Source organism: Papaver somniferum, chromosome 2, assembly GCF_003573695.1.
Source record: "Papaver somniferum cultivar HN1 chromosome 2, ASM357369v1, whole genome shotgun sequence".
Lineage (NCBI taxonomy): Eukaryota > Viridiplantae > Streptophyta > Magnoliopsida > Ranunculales > Papaveraceae > Papaver > Papaver somniferum.
The window spans coordinates 170253825-170276506 of record NC_039359.1 but is presented as its reverse complement, the minus strand read 5'-3'; the positions used below and the strand labels follow the sequence as shown (position 1 = coordinate 170276506).

Sequence of the window (22682 nt, the reverse complement as noted above, 5' to 3'; positions counted from 1 at the left end):
TATTCTGGGTACTCTCCCTTGCATGAGTGTTCACACGTGGCGCAGAGAGCTTCTCATACATGGGATCCTAAGGTACGAGGGATCCCTAACCAGCAGAAGATATTCAAGGCACGAGCAATCCAACCCAACAAATTTCATGAAGGATATTTAGTTCTCAAAGCAGTTAAACTCAAAGAGCGTTCAAGGAGGAAGCCTAACTGAGAAGGGCCTTTCATGATCACCAAATCCGTGGTCGGTGGGTACTACAAGTTGATCGACATGGATGATAAAGCCATTGTACCAGTGATTCGTGAGAAATGGCTCAAAGCTTTTGAAGCCTAAGAAATGTACATTTGAGGTATTGGAGTTCAAGACATGAACGTCCAAAACATCTGGATTTGGCATTTAGGGTTTTCTTTCATTGTATTTCCAATCCCTCTAAAACGTTTGCAATACTTGCATTCAGTATTTCAAATCAACAATTTATCAAAGTTCTTTTACTTAAATAAAAAATCCCTATCATGTCCAGAAGAAAATCCTCAATCATTCACCTATCCAAAATCGATCAAAAACCAAAATCAAAATAAAACCTCATATCTCTCAGAAGTTCAAAGTTCAAGAGATCATGGAAAAGGAACTAAAGGAAGCCATCAAAGTAAGATTTCTTCTCCTCTGCAACTTTCAAGACTTGCAAAGATGCCTTGGCAGACTCCATCTCTTTCGTCAATCTAGCAACCTCCGTCTCCTACTTCGTCGCATCATCGCTTGTCAGAGGTACATTCTCCTTGATTGCTGATTTGATAGCTTCCATTATTTCACGAAGCCATCCCACGTTGAAGCCCAGATTCTCAGCATGATCCATATTATGCTCCCAATCAAGGAGTACACCGGAGTTACGGTATTTATGGCCCTGGTTCGCATATCGTCTATAACTCGCAAAAGAGCTCCTACCTGATTAGTGGAGAAATAACTCTTTTGTGGATCTGTAGCGATGACAACGTGACCATACCTCTCCCATATTTCTGTATACACAACCGCATGCCAGCTGGGAAATTTCTGAAGGTCTCTTGGAAGTTCACTGTTTTGTCGATTTCGGCCTTTAAAAGTGCTCAAACACCAAAAAGCTTTTATGTGAAAGCTTGGAAATTTTCTGGCGATGAGTATTCATGGGTAGATCGCGAAAATCCTATATCGGATGAAGATTTTATGGCGTTTTGCCTAAAATACGGAGTTCTGAATTTTCTGGTGACGTATTTCGGTAAAAAAATTTAGTCATTCATATGAGTCTTCATTCATTCATTCATTCATTCATGAATCAGATATCCTATACTTCTATGAATAAAATATAATATGGGTACTTACTTGAGTGGTCTCTAAGCCGTTCGAAGACGCAATATTGCCGGAGTCATCATTAGAAGCGTTATTACTTTCATGCGGTTTCGGGTTTTGGGAATTCTCCGTCTCACCAATGTTCAAAGATTAATGAGCAACATCAATACCTTGTTCATCCACGATAATTTCTACCTGGATTCATCAAAAACAATTATTATTATTTAATTCAAGGAGATGCCACGATCACCTGCACGAAAGAGATACTTACATCGACTTCTTCATCAGTGATGGGTTCCTGAATTGTTTGCCCTGAGAACAAGTTGAAGACCTTCAATCGATGGAGAAAAAGTCTGAAAAGAAATGACAAACCTTGGTCTCGTGATCCTAATTGCACGGGAAGGGAAAAGTCACGACACAAGGAGCACTAACAACTCACCAAAGAAACGGTTGGGGATTGCACGTCATTTGCTAACATCCTGTAGTCCTTACTTATGGGTTCTCCACTCCCGTAGACTTTGTTCCATTTCCGTGGAGTCCATATTGATCCGGGATCTCACTATACGATCATCCTGTAGTAAAGCTAATGGAATAACCAGGAGTACAACTCAGTATGAAGGATCTATCACCATCACTCATAGGTCCCAGAAATACCATTTCTTGAAGTTGCATCCGTAGAGATGTCATCTCTGGAAACATCATCTTTGGAACTATCATCATGGGAGTCAGTCATTCTTGCAAAGTGGCTATTTCAGCACATCGTTCATACAAAGCGCAAGATTCGACAAAACAATGAATCATTGAATAAAGGTGCTCACAACAGCGTCTACAAAAATGGTAACCATCCAACTCTTACTTGTTTACTATTTCACTAGCTGCAGTGATTACAATCTCGAGAATTTGTTCGCTCCTTCAAACCTTCAAAGACGAACAAAATTCGTTATTCAAAACCATAACGTGATTTTCATAAAACTGTGAACAATTCACGAAACTTTCACATTATTTTCACCGTGTGAGCGACTCCCACCGAGTGAACACCCATTGGTTTTGTGCATACACTATCAGATCACAAAATCCATACAAATAGTATTTTATCAAAAATTGTTTACTTCTAGCAATTGCTGAAAATCAAAAACTTAATTTTTCACTGTGTGAACATTCACTGGTTTTTCAAAAATTGGACAAACGTCCATTCTACAATTGTGAAAACTCACATACAGACATTATTTCACCGTGAATAATTGTCTACTTTCAACAGTTGTTCAAAATCAAAGCATTGATTTTACAGAATATACATTTTAACGTGAAACTCACGAATTATTGAAAATATATGTATATATTCTTGCTCTCTCTTTGAAATGAGAAGTGTATTTTCAAAAATTTATGAAAGCTCCCATATTGAAAATAAATTTTTCATGAAAGCTCATATCGAAAAAAAAAAAAAAACTTTTCTCTCGTACGAGCATCCACCTTTGAAACGAGAGTTTATTCGTTTTTGTGAAATCTCACATATTTAAAAAATAAAATTTTGGCTTTCCTGAAAATGCATAGACAAATTTTTTATCACTATATTTTGTTTATTTCTTAATTAACAAACGAACGAACGTCTGTTCCTAAAACAAGGATTTCCTTTTTTGGGCCCCGACCCGTAAATCCTAAACCGACCAAAACTAGACCTTTGGTCGCTCAAATCAGCAGTGCCTCATCTCTCTGTGCTCACGGGATGACGCTCTATCACATTACCATGGTCTCCACCCAAACATTTGCTCGCATATGACGTCATTGGAGTAAATTGGAGATTCCGAGAATGCCTTTGTAGACTGAATTCAACCACTGATTTCTCGTCGACTGAAAATCACCATCTAGTGCTTACTGCGGAACATGATTGTCCCTCACTAAGCAGGGGACTTAATGTTGATGGTGGATTTTCAATAAAGGTCAAAACCGTAAAATCATGATATTGCATGTTTCTGACACGGCTTCAGGAATCCATGTGACGATTCGTGTTTTACGAAGTATGATGCATATGTCGCTCGAAAGGCCTCTCCGGAGCGTTCGACACCGGGCATTTCATCATAGCCTCTATGTAGAATAACATAATTGGGCGGTTCTCCGTAAGATTGAGAGCTTAACGCCTTCAGGATGTTGGTGACACTCAGTGTTCCCTGACTACATAGAGGAATTCTCCTTTACATAGAAGAACGATTGGGAGGTTCTCCGTAAGATTGAGAGCAATAACGCCTTCAGGAGGCCGGTGACAATCACTGTTCCCTGACTATGTAGAGTGTCCGTGTATAGACTCAGGTGGTCCTCCATACATGAAATATTGAGAGGGAAAAATGTCTTCAGGACATTGGCAACACTCGTTGATTCACTGACTATACGCAAGAGATTAAATTCTACGTCATATTCACCACTGAATTCTTAGAACATAATCTATCTTATCTTATTGCTCCTATTCCATGGTCAAGCTCACGACTGGTTCTATGGAATGGTAATAGATGAATGTATTACTCCTATTTCATGATCGAATCCACGGCTGATCTCATGAAATGGTAATAGATATTACTCCGATTTCATGGTCGAATCCACGACTGATCTCATGAAATGGTAATATCACCACCTATCTTATTACTCTGATTTCATGGTCAAATCTACGATTCCATGAGATGGTAATAAAATTATCATTTTATTATTCCGAATCCGTGGTCAAATCCACAGCTGATTCTATGGACTGATAATAAATGACTACTCACTTTTATTGCTCAATTTCATGAATCATTCTCCACTGAATTTCATAAATTAGTAATAAATACTCAACAGTCGGGCATCTGGACTACTACTGAGTAAGCCCCATAAAATGGTGCAAGTGTACTCGACAATGATGCACGAACGAGCATCCAAAAATATGTACAAATAAGGAATCCTACGCAAAACAGGAGAAAACTACAAATAATAATAAAATAATATGAGGCGCCCAGGGGGCCGGGCCCACCGGCCGGCCGGCCATGCCCTATCCATGGCCGGTCCCATGCCTCTTCCATTATTTTGCCCTATTTTGTTATTTTCACGAACTCATGAAAAACTCCTTCAATTTAGCAACTTTCCTTGTTTGTGCAAAACTCATGAATTCCTCATAACTTCATGGATTCATGAAAATATTGTTATAAAATAGGGAAAGGTCTGCGGGACCTGGAAACCTAGCCGGTCGGCCATGCTCGAGTCGTGGCCGGTTCCACACCTCACAATCCTTAGCCTTTTATAATTATGATTCCCTAATCTCATGAAACTCCTCCGTTTCAACAAAAACTCATGGATTCTCCATAACTTCACGGATTCATGAAAAGTAATATTATAAAATAGGGAAAGGTGTTCGGGACCGGGCAACATGGCCGACCGGCCATGCCCTAGCCGTGACCGGTACCACACCTTGCAATCCCTAGTCTTTTATAATTATTATTTTCCTAAATTCATAAAACTCCTTGGTTTGAGCAAAAATCATGATTTCGTCATAACTTCTCAAATTTTGCTTGAATCACGAAAAACCAAAAGCCAACATGGTCACACGACCGACTAGCCTCCCACGGTAATTTTAAATGTTAAAATACACTTATTTTAATATTTACAAAATATTGATCAATTTTGAGCATACATGCTCATTCCAACAAAAATCAAGAATTTCAGTCAAGATGAAACTCTTCTGAAAATTCACAACGTTGCTTGAACACACATCAGAAAATATTGAAATTCTCAGTATGGAGACACGGGCACCAAGGAAACACGTGCATGCCTTCATGACCGACCAGGGTCATCCTTAGGGCTTGCACAAATCCGGTCCCACAAGTTTTCATAATTCTGACCTAATTTGCTCAATTGCTCGTATTGGGCCCAAACTATCTCCAACCAACCTGGGGATTGCTCAAATGGCCAACAACTGGTCACATGACCACCAAGAGCGGGTCCCATGCTCTCTTGGTCGTTCCCCATCTTTCTTACCTAGGTTTTATCACCTAATGCTGAACCCAACAATATTTCAGTAAATGATGAAACCAGCATTTCATCATCATTCTTTCACCAATCCTCAAACTGACAACCATGATGCATGCTCACTCGAGCACTCGGCACCACATGGAAACCCATCATCCCATGTGGTCGGTCCCTCTATCACTCATGACCTATTTTCAGCGATTCATCAACTATGATCTGAAATTAGGGTTTCGAATAAATGTTCCACGAATCATGACTCGGAGCACGATTCAAACACTAATGAATTTATGATGGATTCAGCAACCAAAATCTGAATTAATCATATAATATTTGGTATCTTACCAATATTTAAATATTTTATTGGGTCACGTCATCAATTAATATTTCGTCTAATTGAGCAATACTTGCTCAGTTGCTCAAATATTGATCCAACTATCAATATTTAGTAATTTATCAGTAATTTGTCGAATTGAGCAATACTTGCTCAATTGCACGACAAATTATCAACATTCAGTAATTTGCCGAATTGAGCGATACTTGCTCAATTGTAAGTCAAATCATCAACATTCATTATTTTTTTCGAATTGAGCAATACTTGCTCAATTGCTCGTCAAAATTGTCAACATTCAGTATTTTGTCGAACTGTGCAATACTTGCTCAGTTGCTCGTCAAAATCTCAAATATTCAGTAATTCGTTGAATCGAGCAATATTTTCTCTCGCTGAAATACTGGTCATTAATTCATCACTGAATCTACAACACCGACACCATTTCATAGTACTACATGTTCGATCCATGGATCACTGAGCATTCACCACTCATGCTCGATTCAACAAAACCTAGACTCACTGTCTAATCAGTCAACAACTGACTCACTAATACACGTCTGTCATGCAGACTCCACGATTCGTGAGACATCAATCACGTCAAATTGGGAGATATCAATTAGGGTTTTGTTCTAGCGGCCTACAACACGTGGATTCATCCACAACGAGAAATGTAAGTAAGTTGTGTCAACGGTTGAAGGAGTTAGTAAAGTAGTGGGTGAATGATCAACCAAGTTTCCGCATAATCTGGAACTGGTTTCACCACGATCTCCCATTTTCCCACTCTTTCACTCAATACACCGTCACACTTACATGGATCAAGGTGTTCACAACTCTGACAATATAAATAAGTCTCTGAATCCATGATTGAAAAAACAACAGACAACGAACGATCACCAGCTATCAGCAATTGTCTACACAGAATTTCTCGAGCAACTACTCTCAATAATTCATCAATCTATCAGAACTTACTCAAACTCATCAGTTCACCAAAAATTGCAGAAACCTTCAACACACCCACAATCCTTGAACATCACTGATCCCACACAATTCTCAGCTTCCCTCCTACAAATCAACCCATCTCCCTATTTGCGAACGAATTGACTCTGGAACGACCATTTACTTGGTTTAGGCCGGAATCATACAGATTGATCTCTCGAATCTAAGTACTCCCTTTACAGTGCATCTGTGTGAGGATTAACATTTCTCCCAGCTGAGGAGTCTCGACAGCACGCTCGTCTCTTCGCTTCTCAAAAAACCGGCGAATCGTTTATCCCCATCTACACAAATACTCTACCTTATGACGAACACTAGGCTAAGGTGTTGACTATCATGCACACTAGGCTAAGGTGTGAAATTTCAAATACTCTATCTTATGACGCACACTAGGCTAAGGTGTTGACTATCATGCATGCATTTTAGCAAACACAAGCATTTGGTGTCAAAGTAGACTCACTAAATATATCCATAAATGTACACAGTTAGTGTGTTGATAAGGTGAGTTAGCTTATCAACGTCTCACAGTTTTAGTGACATATAGTCATGAGTGGATGTCCATATTCCACTTAACTATATAATATTTTTCCTCGGATATCCACAGTTTCTATTGTCTCGTTAAAATCTTATCAGAAGGTGGTTATGCGTAAGTTATCTTGTTAAAACCTTGATAAGGAAAAACCCCAAGGGCCAAAAAACCTTGATGAAGGAAAGGAATATCATGTTTCAAAACAAAAACTTAACTCCTCTTGATCAAAAGTTTGTTGGGTTTACTGCTTGTACAGATGTCACACTTAGATATCATAAACTAGTTTTCTGAATATTGTTATCGGTAAGGACTTGGTGGATATATCCACATGATTTTCATATGATTGTATCTTCTGGATACATATATCTTTATTCTTTTCTAGATGGTGAGAATAAAATAGCTTTAGTGAAATATGTTTCGTTCGATCACATTTGATGTGAGATACATGTTGCATTATCTTCATAAATGATGGTCGGTACTTTTGTAATAGAAGGTAAATCACATTGACTTCGGAAATGTGATTAACGATATTAACCATACACATTCTCCACTAGCTTCGTAGAGGGAAATAATCCCGAAGTGGTTGGAGGAGGTAGCTGGAGATCTCTATTTAAATGATCTTCTAAGAAATGCAATAGTATCATTCGTAAACACATAACCCATTTTAAAACGGATTTATACGGGTTAGAAAGAAAGCCTGCATTTGTGTGTCCCATCAATTGCGAAAACGAGATAAATCCTTTGAGTAAAACAATCTGATGTCTGTAGGACCCTGAAGATATCAAAAGATATGTTATGCATCTACCTAATATCTCTTTGTTGGAGCAGAGCTGAATCTTTCTAACAAATTAACTGCAAAAAAATAAATGTCATACCTAAGATACAATATTGCAGCAATTGCTCTCAAATATGTGTTTACCAAGAAGAGTTTTTTTCTCTTCCTTGGGAATAAAAAAGGTCATTTTTAGTGTCAAGAGATCTTGCTACCGTAGGAGTACTAAGAGGATAACCTTTATCCATCTTGAAACATTTTGAAAGTTTTTCAATGTACATTTTTTGGTGAACATGTATGTCATTCGGGTAGTGATCGATCTGCAAGCCGAGGTAAAACTTGGTTTTCCCAAGATCCTTAATCTCAAATTCTCTCTTTAAGTATTCGATTGACTTTGAGACTTCTTCAATAGTTCCTACTAAGTTGATATCATCAATGTATACAAGTATAATAACAAATCCAATTGTGGTATTTTTTATAAAGGCACATGGAAAAATAAGATCATTTATATATTCGTTAGTTATTAAACATTCACTAATACCATTATACCATGTTCGTTCAGACTTCTTTTGTTAGAGCACTGCTCGGTCGAACTCTCAAATTTTGCTATCTCAACCTTGTTGTCAATGTTAAATACAAAAACTATATCTTGACTTCTAGTATACTTAAGTCAAGTCTCAGACTAGGATTAGAGTATGGTAGTTGTGTATCAGACATCAATGAATAACCTAAAGGTTTAAAGATTAAATATCAAATGAGAACATCTGGAGAACTTCATCAACAAAGAGGTATGTGATGATTAAATCATTCTATTTACTAAGAGCGTTACCATTCTGTCTATATGAGACTATGTCGTGTGACTTCTAGTAGATTTAATATTACAAAAAAGAAGTTTCGAGTCAAGCTTGTCTTGTTAAATATCTCGAAATATGATTCAAGCAATGGATGTTGCTGGATCCTTAGCAATCTTAGTTTGAAGCAATCTATTGTTCAGTAACTAATTTTTGAATCAAATGGATCATTTGGAAATTTCCCAAGCAGTGAAATTTATATACATGGCAATTGAGAATGTTTCAAAACATAAAAATAGAGTTTTCAGAGCTACTGAAATCGGGACACAGGGTAGGTACGCATACCCAATACATGTACCCTAGATATCTGAAATTCTGGAACGTTGGTAGGTAGGTACGCATACTCAGTACGCGTATCGTAGAGTTATGAATTCGTGAATGAGGGAGGTATGCATACCCAGTACGTGTACATCAAGGTCCTAAGTTCGTGAATATCTTAAGTACACATTCCTAGTACGCGTACCTTATTTCTCTGAACTCATGAACTGGTTTGTAGGTACGGGTACCTTGTTTATACTGTCTTTGTCTCCATCTTGGGGAACAAGTTGTTTTTTTTCTTGGAAAGTTTCGGAACCTACAAGGAATCCCCTGATTTCCTTGTTGTACCAAGAACTTGTTTTTGGAAAGAACTCCTCTTCTTCTTCTTCATGTTTCTCCAAACCTAAGAAACTATAAATATATGCTTGAGGTTATACCACATACTATCCAAGCGTGTGTGCGTGTGTGAAAGTTTTTCTCTTGAAACTTTAATAGACATGGACGCTCCCAAGGCCACAAATTTCACAAAGGAATGGAGAAAAGAAAAAGAATAGGATGTTACTACTGATGAAGTTATTAGGTTTTACAAATACCCTCTCACCATATCTTGCTATTTTGCTTATGAACATGAAAAACTTAAGCCCGTTCAGATGTCTTCTAACTTGGTAGGAAACCTCATGAGATATTATGAAGTTGTGTTTGACCAGCTAACTACTTCTAAGAGAGATCTTTTTTTTTTTTTTGATAAATCACATTATTTTATTAATAAAGGAATTTAAATAAAGTTACAGACCTCAAAGAAGAAATGATAAAAAAAAAAGACCAACGACATAGGCCAAAAAATTACAAGACTAAACTGAAGTTTTTACTTAGGTAAATATGTAGTACTGAACATTTGGCATTTCTATCCTAGATCAAACAGAAGGTCTTCCAATATATACCTGTCTTTCACCAGCAGCTAATAAGGCTCCCTTTTTTGCCATAGTGTCAGCAGAGAAGTTGGTCTCTCTGTAACAATGACTAAAGACTATTGAGCTTATTTTACTCATCGTTTTTCTCCATCTCATTTTTAAGAACCAAGGAATTGCACCTTCTGAGAACTCAGTGATGATGGTTTTTGAATCTGAACAAATAAAGATATTCTTCAACTCCTATTCTACAACAATCTCTACTGCACAAACTACTGCATATGCCTCGGCAATATAATTGGTAGTTATTCCAATTCCACCAGCCAAAGCCCCTATCACCTGACATAAGTGATTTCTGATTACAACTCCAAACCCTACAGCTCCTGGATTGCCAATGGATGCACCATCACAACATAATAATGTATACCTTATCTCTGGTGGATTCCAATAACAAGCAGTAATCTTCTGAAATTTAATGGTTCTTGGTGCCAATTTAAAGAATTGTATTATTTGAAGATCATAATTTTGACTCCATTTGTTGCCCTTCATCCTGAGACCCTCTTCAAAAAATATCTTTTGAATTATGTATTTAAAACTTTGAAGATATGGCAGGATATTTTCAAACATTCTCTTGTTCTTCTGAAACCAGAGATCTCCAATAATAGAACAAGCTGCTGTGATCCATGCTTCTTTAACCAGTAGACTTTTGGATTTTGAATTTCTTCAAATATCTTGAAAAGACTTGGGAGGTTTAAATTCAAAAATTGAACAAATACAGGTCCAAATGTCAATACTGAAGTTGCAGTCCCGGAGCAGGTGATTCATGTTATCTTGATTATCTTCACAAATACAACATCTGGATGCCAAGTCATAACCTTTTCCAACCATTTTGGTATCATCCACATAAATCACTTGCACTACTTTCCACATATTGCTTGCTATGCTATCATGAAATCATTTCCACCACCAACATCAGGTAATCTATTAAGAAGTGGAAGATATTGAAGCTCTAGAGGAATTCTCCAAACTCCATTGTGAATTATGTCAGCTACTTTCATGTGGATATTGTTCTTGACATAGTCTGTGTAGCCAATTGAATTAAAGGAGAGTCCCCTAACCAGATATCAAAAAATAAAGAGATTTATTGTCCGTCACCCACACACCATCTAATATCCTCTCTCAAAGTTTCCCAGGCTCATTTTAGTCCAGGCCATACTGAAGATAATTGCCAATTGCTTGTCCATTGGTTAATTTTATTCTGGTACTTTGCTCTGAAGAACATTGCCCTTTCCTCATTGGAGTTAATGATCTTCCACATCATCTTCATTAAAAGAGCTCTATTCATAATTTCAAGCCTCTGTATTCCCAAACCTCCCTCCTTGTAAGGTGTACAAACTTTTTTCCATGACAGAATTGTGTATTTTCTTGTGTCACCATACCATAGGAAGTTCCTTATTATTTTCTCACATGCTTTAATTATTGAGACAATCCATTTATAGACTGCCATATTGTAAATGGGAATGCTGCAAAGTACTGATTTGATAAGCACTAACCTGTCATGGAATGAAAGAAGTTTCCCTTTCCAAGAAGACAATTTTTTTTTGAAGCATTTTCATTGGCCAAACTGTAGATACTCTAACTCTGCCAGCTGATAAAAATACACCCAAATATTTGTTAGGAAATTTACTTAATTCCATATGAAATATTCCTTTGAGTTGAGCTTTCCTTGCTTCAGAAGTTCCTTCAGTGAAGAGTTTACTTTTATCTTTATTGATGATTTGTCCAGAACTTTTTTGATATTCCTCCAGCAACCAGATCAAGTTTTCAATGATGCTCTTAGCTCCATTGCAGAATAAGAACACATCATATGTAAAGAATAAATGAGTGAGATGGATTCCTTTTCTAACAAATCATTGGAATGATTTTACCTCAGTCATCATTTTTGTGATACATCTTCTTAATACATCTTCCATAAGGACAAAGAGAATGGGAGAGAGTGGATCTTCCTATCTCAAACCTCTACCTACTGAGAAGAAGCCTTGTGGTCCTCCATTTATCATTACTGAGATTTTTGCATAATCAAACAAGGTATTTAACCAGCTATACCAAGAATTAGAGAAACCATATTTTCTTAAGACTTGAAAAAGGAATTTCCGACTAACTGAGTCATAAGCTTGTGAAATATCAAGCTTAAGACCAATGTTCCTTCCTCTTCTTTTCTTGCTCATCTCATTCACCAGCTCATATGCTAATAAATTTTGTTCTTGAATATATCTGCCCTTAATATAAGCTACTTGCTGAGGTGAAATGAGTTTTGTCATTAGGCTACTCATTCTAGTTGTAATGATTTTTTTAAAAAATTTGAAGCTCACATTTCTAAGACCAATAGGTCTGAATTGATTAGGCTTCTTAGCACCTACTGGTTTTGGAAGTAAAACTAAAAAATTGGAGTTCAAACCTTTTGGTATAAACTGTCTTCTCCAGCCATCTGGACCTGGAGAACTATCAGGATCCATATTAAAAACAGTTAGCTTGATTTCTTCTGCAGTTGGTTGGCATCTAGCATTGCTTGATCATCTGGAGTAATAACATTTGGTATAACTTCTAAAAAGTCTTCATTGATTTCAACTTCCTGAAATTTGAATTTGTGCTCAAAGTGATTGACTAGAATTTCAACAATCCGTTTTTGCTCTGTGATGATTTCTCCATTTGTTTTTTCCAATTCTGTGATATAATTTCTTGCTTGTCTAATTTTTAGATTAGCATGAATGAAACCAGTATTAGCAGAACCTTCTTTAACCCATTTAGTTCTATCCTTTTGCTTTAACATGGTGCCGAGCTGGACTTTTTTTGAATTAAGATCATTTTGAGCTTCTACTAAATTGTTAAGGCAGTCATCATCAAAAGGACTATTATCAGACCTGAACATGGCTTCTTTAACATGTTCCTCAGCTTCTTTGATCTTTACATGAATGCTGCCAAATTCATTCCAATTCGAATCTGAAAGAACTTTTTTTAATATTTTTAGTTTTCCTTGAAAAATATAAGTAGGGTATCCATTCATTTCTTCATTCCAACTGTTAAGAACTATATCCATGAATCTAGGATGAGAAATCCACATCTTCTGAAATCTTTTTGGTATATTTTTGGGCTTGGGAATATTGACATTTCCACCAAGAAGAGGAGCATGATCAGAAGCAATTCTTAATCCCATTTTATAACCCCAGTCTTCATATTGTTGAAGCCATAATTGATTGAATACAACTCTATCTAAATTATACAATATTCTTCCATCTCCATGTTGGCAATTGGACCAAGAGTGTTGCAAACCTCACTTAGGAGCTTGCATTACACCACAGTTATCAAGACAAGTTGTAAATTCTAGTATTGCTCTTCTATTAGCCACTCTGCCTCCAATTTTTTCTTCACAAGAAGTAACAACATTAATTAAAGTCTCCAATTGCTAACCAAGGTTGGTTCATATCACTGATTAATTCCATTTCTGACCATAATAATCTTCTTTGAACAACCCCAACACGTGCATGAACTCCAGAAAAAAGAACACCACCAATGTTAACTGTTATCATTTGACTTGACATAGAAATAACTGTTGGAACAGGTAAGTTTTTATTCCAAAATAACCAAATGTTACCCTTTTTATTTGAAACTGAGTTATGAATCACCATGTTATTCAGATTCAATTTATTACAGAAAGAAGCACTACAAACTATTTTTGGCTCTGCTATAAAAACTAAAGAAGGATTGCACTGATTTATTAAGGACCATAATTTATTTTGAGCCCTAGCTCTTCTAAGGCCCCTTATATTCCAAAAAAAAAGAATTTTCATTGTTGAGAATGAAGGCCTTTTGTGCCTCCTTTTCCTTGGTTTTTCCTAAAATTATATCTGACAGTGGTTGATTGAGTAGTTACCTTTGGATCTTCTTTGAGTTTCGGATTTTCTGTATTAGAAGAACTTGCAGCAATAATTGATGCTGGTTTTTGAATAATCCTAGACCATGTAGTGACATGGACTCTCTCTTCTGAACAGATCCAATAGTACCATTGATGTATTTAATGACACTTTCCTCTAAAGTATTGTCTTCAACCAGTTGAAGTATTTTTGCAGGAGTAAGAGGCACAAATTCTTCAATACTTTTGGTTTCAGTCTCTTCTTGTTGCAGTGAGCTAAACCTTCCAGGTGAAACTTCTATAGAATTAACTGAACTTTGGCCTATAGTTGTTGAAATGTGAACATGAGTAACTGGTGTTTCACATATATTAAACTTTTCCATAAATACTTTAGGTGACCTACTTTTAAGAGCTTTTTCTGATTTAACTTCAACTCTGTTTACATTTGAAGTTGTAGTTGGATTCTTTTGTGCTCTACATTCATTATATGTATGCCCAACAATCTTGCAATTATGACAGAATTTTGTAAGGTTCGTAAGTAGCACCTTTTGCATAAACCCTCCAAATTTAGTTTAATCCAAAGCTCGTTTGGAATTGGTTTTGCTAAATTGATTTCAACTAGCACCCTTGCATAATACCCACTGTCATAATTAGGTGTAGCTGTATCCACTTTTACAGGATTACCAAGAGCTCTACTAATGGTGAAAAGTGTTTTTTCATCCCAATATTCTAAATTGAGACCAGGATAATCAACCCAAATCATCGTTGAAGATGTTCTTTGATTTTCAGGCCTAAAATTAGGAATCCAGTTCCTGATTGTTAGAATTTGATCTCTAACTCCCCACTTACCCTGTTTGATATAATTTTTATCTTCTAAATAATCCAATTTAATTGTGAAAAAACCTTTTCCTAATGGAATCAGCTTGCATTGACCTACTAACTTCCATTGTTTTTCATCAGAATTACTGCATCAACAAATTTGAGTTTAAGAAGATCTAAACGACCAATTAATGCAAACTTCCATCAATCATATCTATCCTCACTAAAGTTCTGAGTAATATCTATTGAAGGATTTCCTTCATAAGGGTTCTCTAAATCCACGACTGAAAAATTCATATTATTACCAGACTTGTTTTCCATGATAGAACACACTCCGACTAAGAAATGATCAACATATTAACTTCAATCATTTGATCTGTAACAAATCTACATGAATTAATAATGTTATTTCTCGAAAATGAAGAAAAAACAAAGAAATTTTTGACTGAGTCGATCGCCGATTTGCAAAGCTAAGAGTCAGACGATTTGCAGAGCTAAGAGTCAGACGATTTGCGCTCAAGTCTTATTGCAATTGAGATCACTTCTTTATACTTCTCTAAGAGAGATCTCGATCTTATAAAATCAGAACTGGGAAGGGCTTCTCAGGATCTCGATCTTATAAAATCAGAACTGGGAAGGGCTTCTCAGGATCTCGCTCTCCTGAAATCTATGGTTGATGACCTTATTATTTAGTAAGTATGTATTTTGTTTTTCTATTTTTACTAGTTGACTCATGTAGGAATTTGTTTTTATTGTTGTAAGGAGGAACACTAGCTTTTGGAGTAGCGCTTTTATACGTTTTACATTAGTTATTCCACATACTATCATCTTGCGATGATTAAAGCTTATTTATTTAAATTTTATTTTGGAGATGACTTGTAATGCCTAATCTTTATTGACTATATATATGTTTTTATTATCTTGTGAGATTTGTTCTTTGCTAACATATTTTTGGTGATTATAACAGACATCTCATATGTTCTTATAGGTTAAGTTCTTAACTTTTAGTGTTCGTCATTGGCTAAAAGAGAAGTAACCTATTTTAAGAATTACAATATTGATATTCCCATGATTACACTTTTGTGAATATATTGTATAAACTCCTTAAGAGGATATTAGTTTTCGCATTTCCTCCATGAATGCTAACTTCCAGGGAATAAGATCAAGAACTTTAATCTCTACGTCCATACATGGATAGAGAATATCTAATTCTGATGTCGAGTCATGTCGCATAAATTGTCCTATTTATTCGAAACTGACTTGAAGTATAATTTTTGTCGATGATTATTTTTTTCACGAAAGTAATGTATCTTAGTGCCTTAAAAACTTCTATGTTTGTAACTGGCGAGAAGGGAGCAAAATATTTGGAATACAAATCTACTTTGTTCATAACTGGTGAGTAAATTTGTTAATGTCCAAGAAAATCCTTCTCTTGTGATTATATAAAGGTTACTAGAGTTTAGTTTGAACTTATGCTTAATTGTCGTATCTTTCTGGAGAGTGCAGCTGTGGAATTGTAGGAGATGCTTGTACCTATATATCTCCTTGATGAAGACGCTAAGTTTGCTTGTACCAATGGAAGAGATCTAAGCAGATGTGAACATGTGACTTTTATTGTCATTCATTTGGGTTTCCAATGGCATAAGAAGGGAGAGTTCATTAATAAAGTGAAGATTATTAAGATACAAACTTGATGCTTAATAACTTCTCTTTTTAATCATAAAAAAGACGATGCCAAAAATATTAGATGATTAGTGATAAAAGTAGAGATAAATGAGAGCCAAATAAAACTTTTATGGAATGAGATATTCATGGTAATAAATAGTTAATCAAGTGTCCGTAATTGTTACCATTAAAGATGAAAAGGAAGGGATAAAGTTGATATAAATGGTAGCCCAAGGATTCAAATCTCAAAATATGAAGATATAACATCTAAACTACTAGTTATGACCCTAGGATCGTCTCTTGAAATTAAATCACAACTACTTGATTTTTAGCTAAGATATGGTCGGTTGTCGGCCAAGAAAAATTATTTGATGTTCTTTCACTTCAAAATTGTAAATAGGAGGATAGTAATAAGACTGGATTCTATACATAAACATGGGAGATTTTGTTGTTCAAAAGTAATTTAAACTAAAAACTGAAGCTGTAAATGTTTGAGAAAATACATATCAGAGAAGAAAACTGATTCAGGAATTCACCGTCCGTCACTCTCTTATGTCAATAGTGCAATACTTTGTTACGCATCCTAATGTAGATACATACTACAACCGCTAATACATGAATTATTTCTACCAAATAACTTAGTGCTCATTGCTAAGAGATTCAACTTGAGAAAATTATTAAGGAATGTGAGACAAGTTAATCATAGGCAATACAAACAGAATCGTTGCATATTCAACCTAGGTCATTTGTGACTTCTTTCAGGATTTGCACCACTAGTGATCACACATTACTATTAGTTTTTAGGGTTTTTGATAGGAATACATAAGACTCCTAATTAGCTGTAGACAAGTTATAAGATATTTAATTCACGACTTAAATATACGAAAAAAATAATCATATTAAAAGAACATAATGATATAATTGTTATGCATAGTAAAGTTTTAACGATAACGCGTACAAGAAAGCCAAATTATACAAGTGAAGAAACGATAAATACCACATGATACTCATTCAAATCAAAGAGTACTTATCATCATTTTGAAGAGAATGAAAAGGCGAAGCCAATACAATAAAAATGAGGTCAATCTGAGGTCGTATAAGCGAGATGCGCAAAAAAATCAAGCTAGAGAAGAAATGACATTCAACAATAACATCGGCACTTATGACATTTTGTATGTGTCGATAATTGGTCAGGAAATATCCTGGATGACCAGAACAACAATTATCAGCACTTTAGAATATTTGTATGTGCCAATAGTTTGACAACAAATCTGATGGAAAATGTCAGGTACAACTATTGAAACTTGTAAGGTGTTATATGTGCCGAGAATCTTGTGAAAAATGTATACAAACTTCGACTTCCCACGATCGAAAAATGTGGTATTTTGTATGTGCCGATAGTTGGTGAAAAAGTATACAGGAATTTGAAGATTCTTCTATTGACACTTATTGGGTTTTGGATGTGATGATAGTAGTCGGTGGTAGAATTTTGTCATACGTATTTTCAATTTAAAAAACAAGGGCACGTGATACCGTGAGTACTTGATTACCTAGATGCCATGAATACTATTTAAGAAGACTTTTAAACTTTTTAGAAGGGATACATATATGGAAAAGTAGGGTTTCGAGTTGTTATTGATTCTGAAATTTTTTAGTGTTTGCTTACTTGATTTATTACATAGAACATTAAACTAGTGAAGATAACGCACTTATCAAGATACTAACACCCGTGTTTTATAATATAGCATCGTGCTCGATAATAAATATTTATTTTGAACTATAAATAATAAATATATGCACTACATGCAAGAGAAGCCTAAACTTTAGCGTGATATGTTATTCCCGTAAATATACTAGCCCGATACACTTCACAGTTCACACCTCTCTATTCATACGATTCAAATTGACAATCGAGCCCACTAATTACCTAATTAGTAATTAGCCCTATGAACTTAAAACTTTTGAGATTTATATTCCCTCAGGAACACAGAAGGCATGTTTTAAGTTAACAAAGTGACCAAAGGAAAAACGATAACATGCGGGGATCATATTATTAGAGAGACAGAGATTAGCCTTAACTAAATCTGATTAAAAGAGAATAACTTAGAGTAATGAAAACAAGACAATAAACTATTGAGAGAGTGATTAAAGTTGGGATGAGGAAAAGAGAGTGTGTATCGTGTCAGGGGATTGGGGAACATGTACCTGCTGCTGTTAGGCTTCGGAGGAACATAAACTTCTCAGGAATCAGCATCCTACAAACTCTACACTCTACACCACATACATTCCTTCTCTCTCTAAAATCTATCAGCGGAGTAATTTTATTGGATTCTCTTGTACTGATGGAGCCTTTGTGATGGCAATGGCAAAACTGAACGCTATCTGGTGGATTTCCCCTTTGTCTTCACTCACAAAAGGAATCTCTTTCTTCTCTCCCAATACCGTAGTTACTCCTTCCTGATTGAGTTACGTCAACTGCCGATCTAGTCTATTATTAATCTTAATGGACGAAAAATCTGATTTTTTTTTAAGAGGCTGGATTTCAATGAGGTGTCAAAGCCAAGTTGTTTTCGATTCTCTCTTTATTCTTCATCCTTTCGAATGATCTGATGTTAAATGGCTGTATGCTTACCGAGCAAAAAAAAAACAAAGAAAAAAACAAAATTGTTATATGCATGATCCTTTTCCACGATGAGTTGCTGTATGCGTGTGGAATTTGAAACGTGATATTTCAACCGATCTCTTAGTGCAATTTGAAACATGTCATTTCAATCAATTGCTTTATGCGAACATGTTTTTATGCGAACATGGATTGATATCTCCAATCGAACTCTTCATAAAGGAAAAAAAAACACTTGCCCCTTCACTAAAAAAAAGCAAAAAGCAAACCTATCTTGAGTAAAAAATGCCATGGACTAGGTGAAGACGGAGACCTAAGATAAGTAATATTACTTTGGAGTTTGGATTTTGGTGGTGTTTTGTTTAAAACATTTGAAGATAAGCGTTCGTCTGTTCCCAAAATACGGGTATTGGTTTTGGCTGTGTCTAGTTTAGTGTTTACCTGGATTGAGCAAAACATAATTAGCTACGGCTTAATCAGTCTGGCTTATGGACATTAAAATAGACGGTTCAATATGCATCCATTCAGTGGGCTTTCAAACTCCAGTGTTAGAATGAGTTTTGGATTGGTTATTTCTTACATTTCTTTGTTTAAATAGTCTCATTCTTTTTCAGAATTAGTATTCATCTATTATCAGATTCCGGAACAAGCTAACAAGGGTGTGATTTCCACACAGCAAGATAAGGAGACCATTTATTAGAGACAACTGATGTTATCCCAGGATTTTGGTAGACTGTGAATGGCTTCTATCTCATTGTGCAGGTAAGGTTTCGGGTCAAATAACAAATACAAAATCAATTTTTGAGCTGAACAAGATGAATCGGCTGAAGGACTCTACATACAATTTCCTAGCCACGTTGATGGGCTTGATCGTAAGATTACAGCAGTTTTGTTCAGAAATATTGGATACAACAAACAGATAACAAAGAACTGGTTTGGAGGACAAAATCAAAGACAACTTCTACAAAAAAGGAACATAATCACCAGCCAAACAAAACTACTATAAATTGACCGGTGATTTTGACGTTCACATTCAGGTGTTAAATGTCATTAGAATTCAGATATTGTCGAAAATGGAAGTCTCACTTCGTCATTACTTCACTCTATGTCAGCTTTAAAAAAAAGCAAGAACTCCACAGCGACCCCTGCAAGATTAATAAAGGTAGCTAAGGAGATCAACCTGACCATCTATCTAGCAAATGTGTACCATTCCTCGATTAGAATTATCACAGTTTTAAGAATATTAAATATCTAAGATAACCCCACAAATGGATTGAAGTCTGAATCGAAGACTCCAATATAAGTTCACACTTGGTCAGCAGTCGTCTATTTAGCAGCACCAAGACTACATGCTTTAACATCAGCTCTAAATCCCTCATCTGCCATTGATTCTTTTTATCATTTTTGGTTTCATTTTATTTTATTGATGGCCACCTTAAATTCTTTTTCCATTTTGTCCACATCTTCAAGAGAAAAACTTTAAAAGAAAAATAAAAAAATCTCACAACTCCGATCAGGACAATGTTAGTCTACTGAACCATCTAATTTTCAATGTCTTTCCATGAAAGAGAAAAGCCAGCTATTGGTTTTATATGCATGTGGTTAAACAGTTTCAGATGCAATATGTAGTTGATGATACAATACCATTTATACAAGAACTTTAAATTGTAAACACATGATTTTAGAAGAAAAGAAAAACTGACAAAAACTACAATTATAGTTAATACATACACAACTAACCTGCGAAATGTTCCACGTCCAAATGCATGCTGCAACAAGGAGGATCAACTAATCCACATAAATAATCCCTTCATCAGGGTCCTCATCATCATCAGGTAGATCAGATGAATCATAATCTCCCTCTTCTTGACCTTCTACTACCTCTTTATCATTCTTCAACTTATCCAGTATGGCTATCACCTGTGAAAGTTAAAGCCGAACAGATCAATATGCAGAGGTCTGGTACTTCAGCCTTTTACAAGAATTTAAGAAAAGACTAATGAAAACCCACGGTCTGGTCAGTTTAAGTTCCACAATTATGGACCTAATAAGCTGATAAATGCAAAGCTGCTCAGCAAATGAAACCCATCGGTGAGAGTTACAGGAACCGAGGAAGGATTAGGAGGCCTGATAGGTGAAACAGTAACTGCACACAACTTCTAAGCTACTGGACACACAATTTCTTAATTGTTGGATTATACAGATAAGTCTCCGATCATAGCATTTGAGACAAATCAGCATACGTTTATGACTTTCAAACATGTTAACTATAGAATTATAATCATGTGTGTCAAGTCAATTTCCTCTTCCAGACTAACACCTACCCCTCCTTCAAAGCAAATGCTATTTGTAATGCTAGCCATCATATCAGGTACACTTACAATCCAAACAAACCTCCACACACAAATGCAATCAACAATCACATAATCAACAGTTACGCACAATATCAAGAACAGCGAGCAAGTCAGTTTCATAGTTTTATTATTAAAGGAACTAAAGCCTTTTTAAGAGCACATCACATCTAACTGTGTAAAACGCAAAAGGAGAGTGAGTTTACCCTGCTTCCTCGTTCTAGAGACTCATCCTCAATAAAACGTACTTCAGGAGTCAGTCTCAACTTCATTCGCCTCCCTAACTGACCGCGTACATACTTAGATTTTGCCTTTAATCCTGCTAAAGCTACCCCTCTTCCCCTCTCATCCCCAAAAACAGATACATAAACTTTAACAACCTATTAAGATGAGAAGATAGTATAACCAGATAGCATACCGAAACCATAAGTTTATTCACAATGTACTCACTAAATTAAACCTAGGGTTTCGACAATTATTATATTGGTGTTAGTTTTGCACATACCTGCAGATCAGGAGAAACTTCAACATCTGAAACAGTAGTCAGCGAAGATAAGTAACGGTCAGCACCAAGTTCAGCTTCAGGAAGAATAGCGAACTGAAGAACATTATCAGTAAGAAGCATATCAGAAATTTCTCTTTGTATTTGTTTTGCTACCATTTTGACCCTTCTAGGGTGTGCCATACACTTGAGTATACTATGACGATTCGAGGGTTTGCTGATGAAACTGAATGAAGTATGAGTTTGGGTTTTCATTTCATTTGATTTTCTTTGTAATGTTGATGATGATGAATTTGTGGTGTAACTGTTGGTGATTAGGGTTTTGGATAGAAGGAAATTGTGAGTTGAGGATAAATTAGGTAACTGTAAATTTAAGTGAAGAGGAGTAGGCATTTGTGGGCTACTAGATGATGCGTGACGAAAATTTCTGATATTAAAATTGAAGTGTTCTTTTACAGAATCGTTGAAATAGGAAAAGAAAAATGATAATTCGCGGCAGAAATCAAAGAAGAAAGAACGAAAGAAAAGCAACAATATCTCTAATGGGTATTTTATTAAATCGGGGTACCAAGTGGCGGTGGAAGTGAATGTCCCCAAGGCTGGGTTAATAGACGCCGACATGACAGGACGCAGACACTACAAAATTCTCAAAAGAATCAGGACACGGACACGTATATATATATTTTATTTATATATTTTATATATATAATTATGTATTTATACATTAAAATTAAGTGTTTCGATCCTAAAAATTAGAAAATAATACTACAGGTGTATAAAAGGAGAGATCGTTTGTTTATCACGCCAAAGGTCAAGCAATCGATCACTATTAAACACATGACATAAATAATCAAAATACACCTTAAAATAACACATGGCCA

The 22682-nt window shown here is 35.8% G+C and overlaps 1 protein-coding gene across 1 annotated transcript; it reads right to left on the bottom strand.

Annotated features, from left to right (window-relative positions):
• Positions 1 to 19764: 19764 nt before the first annotated feature.
• Positions 19765 to 22382, bottom strand: LOC113349763 (probable ribosome-binding factor A, chloroplastic). Its single transcript, XM_026593791.1, has 4 exons — positions 21805 to 22382; positions 21506 to 21679; positions 20689 to 20868; positions 19765 to 20093 (listed from the first exon to the last, which is right to left on the bottom strand). The coding sequence occupies exons 1-3, from the start codon at positions 22192 to 22194 to the stop codon at positions 20737 to 20739; spliced, it is 696 nt and encodes a 231-aa protein (XP_026449576.1). The 5' UTR covers positions 22195 to 22382; the 3' UTR covers positions 19765 to 20093; positions 20689 to 20736.
• Positions 22383 to 22682: the final 300 nt, after the last annotated feature.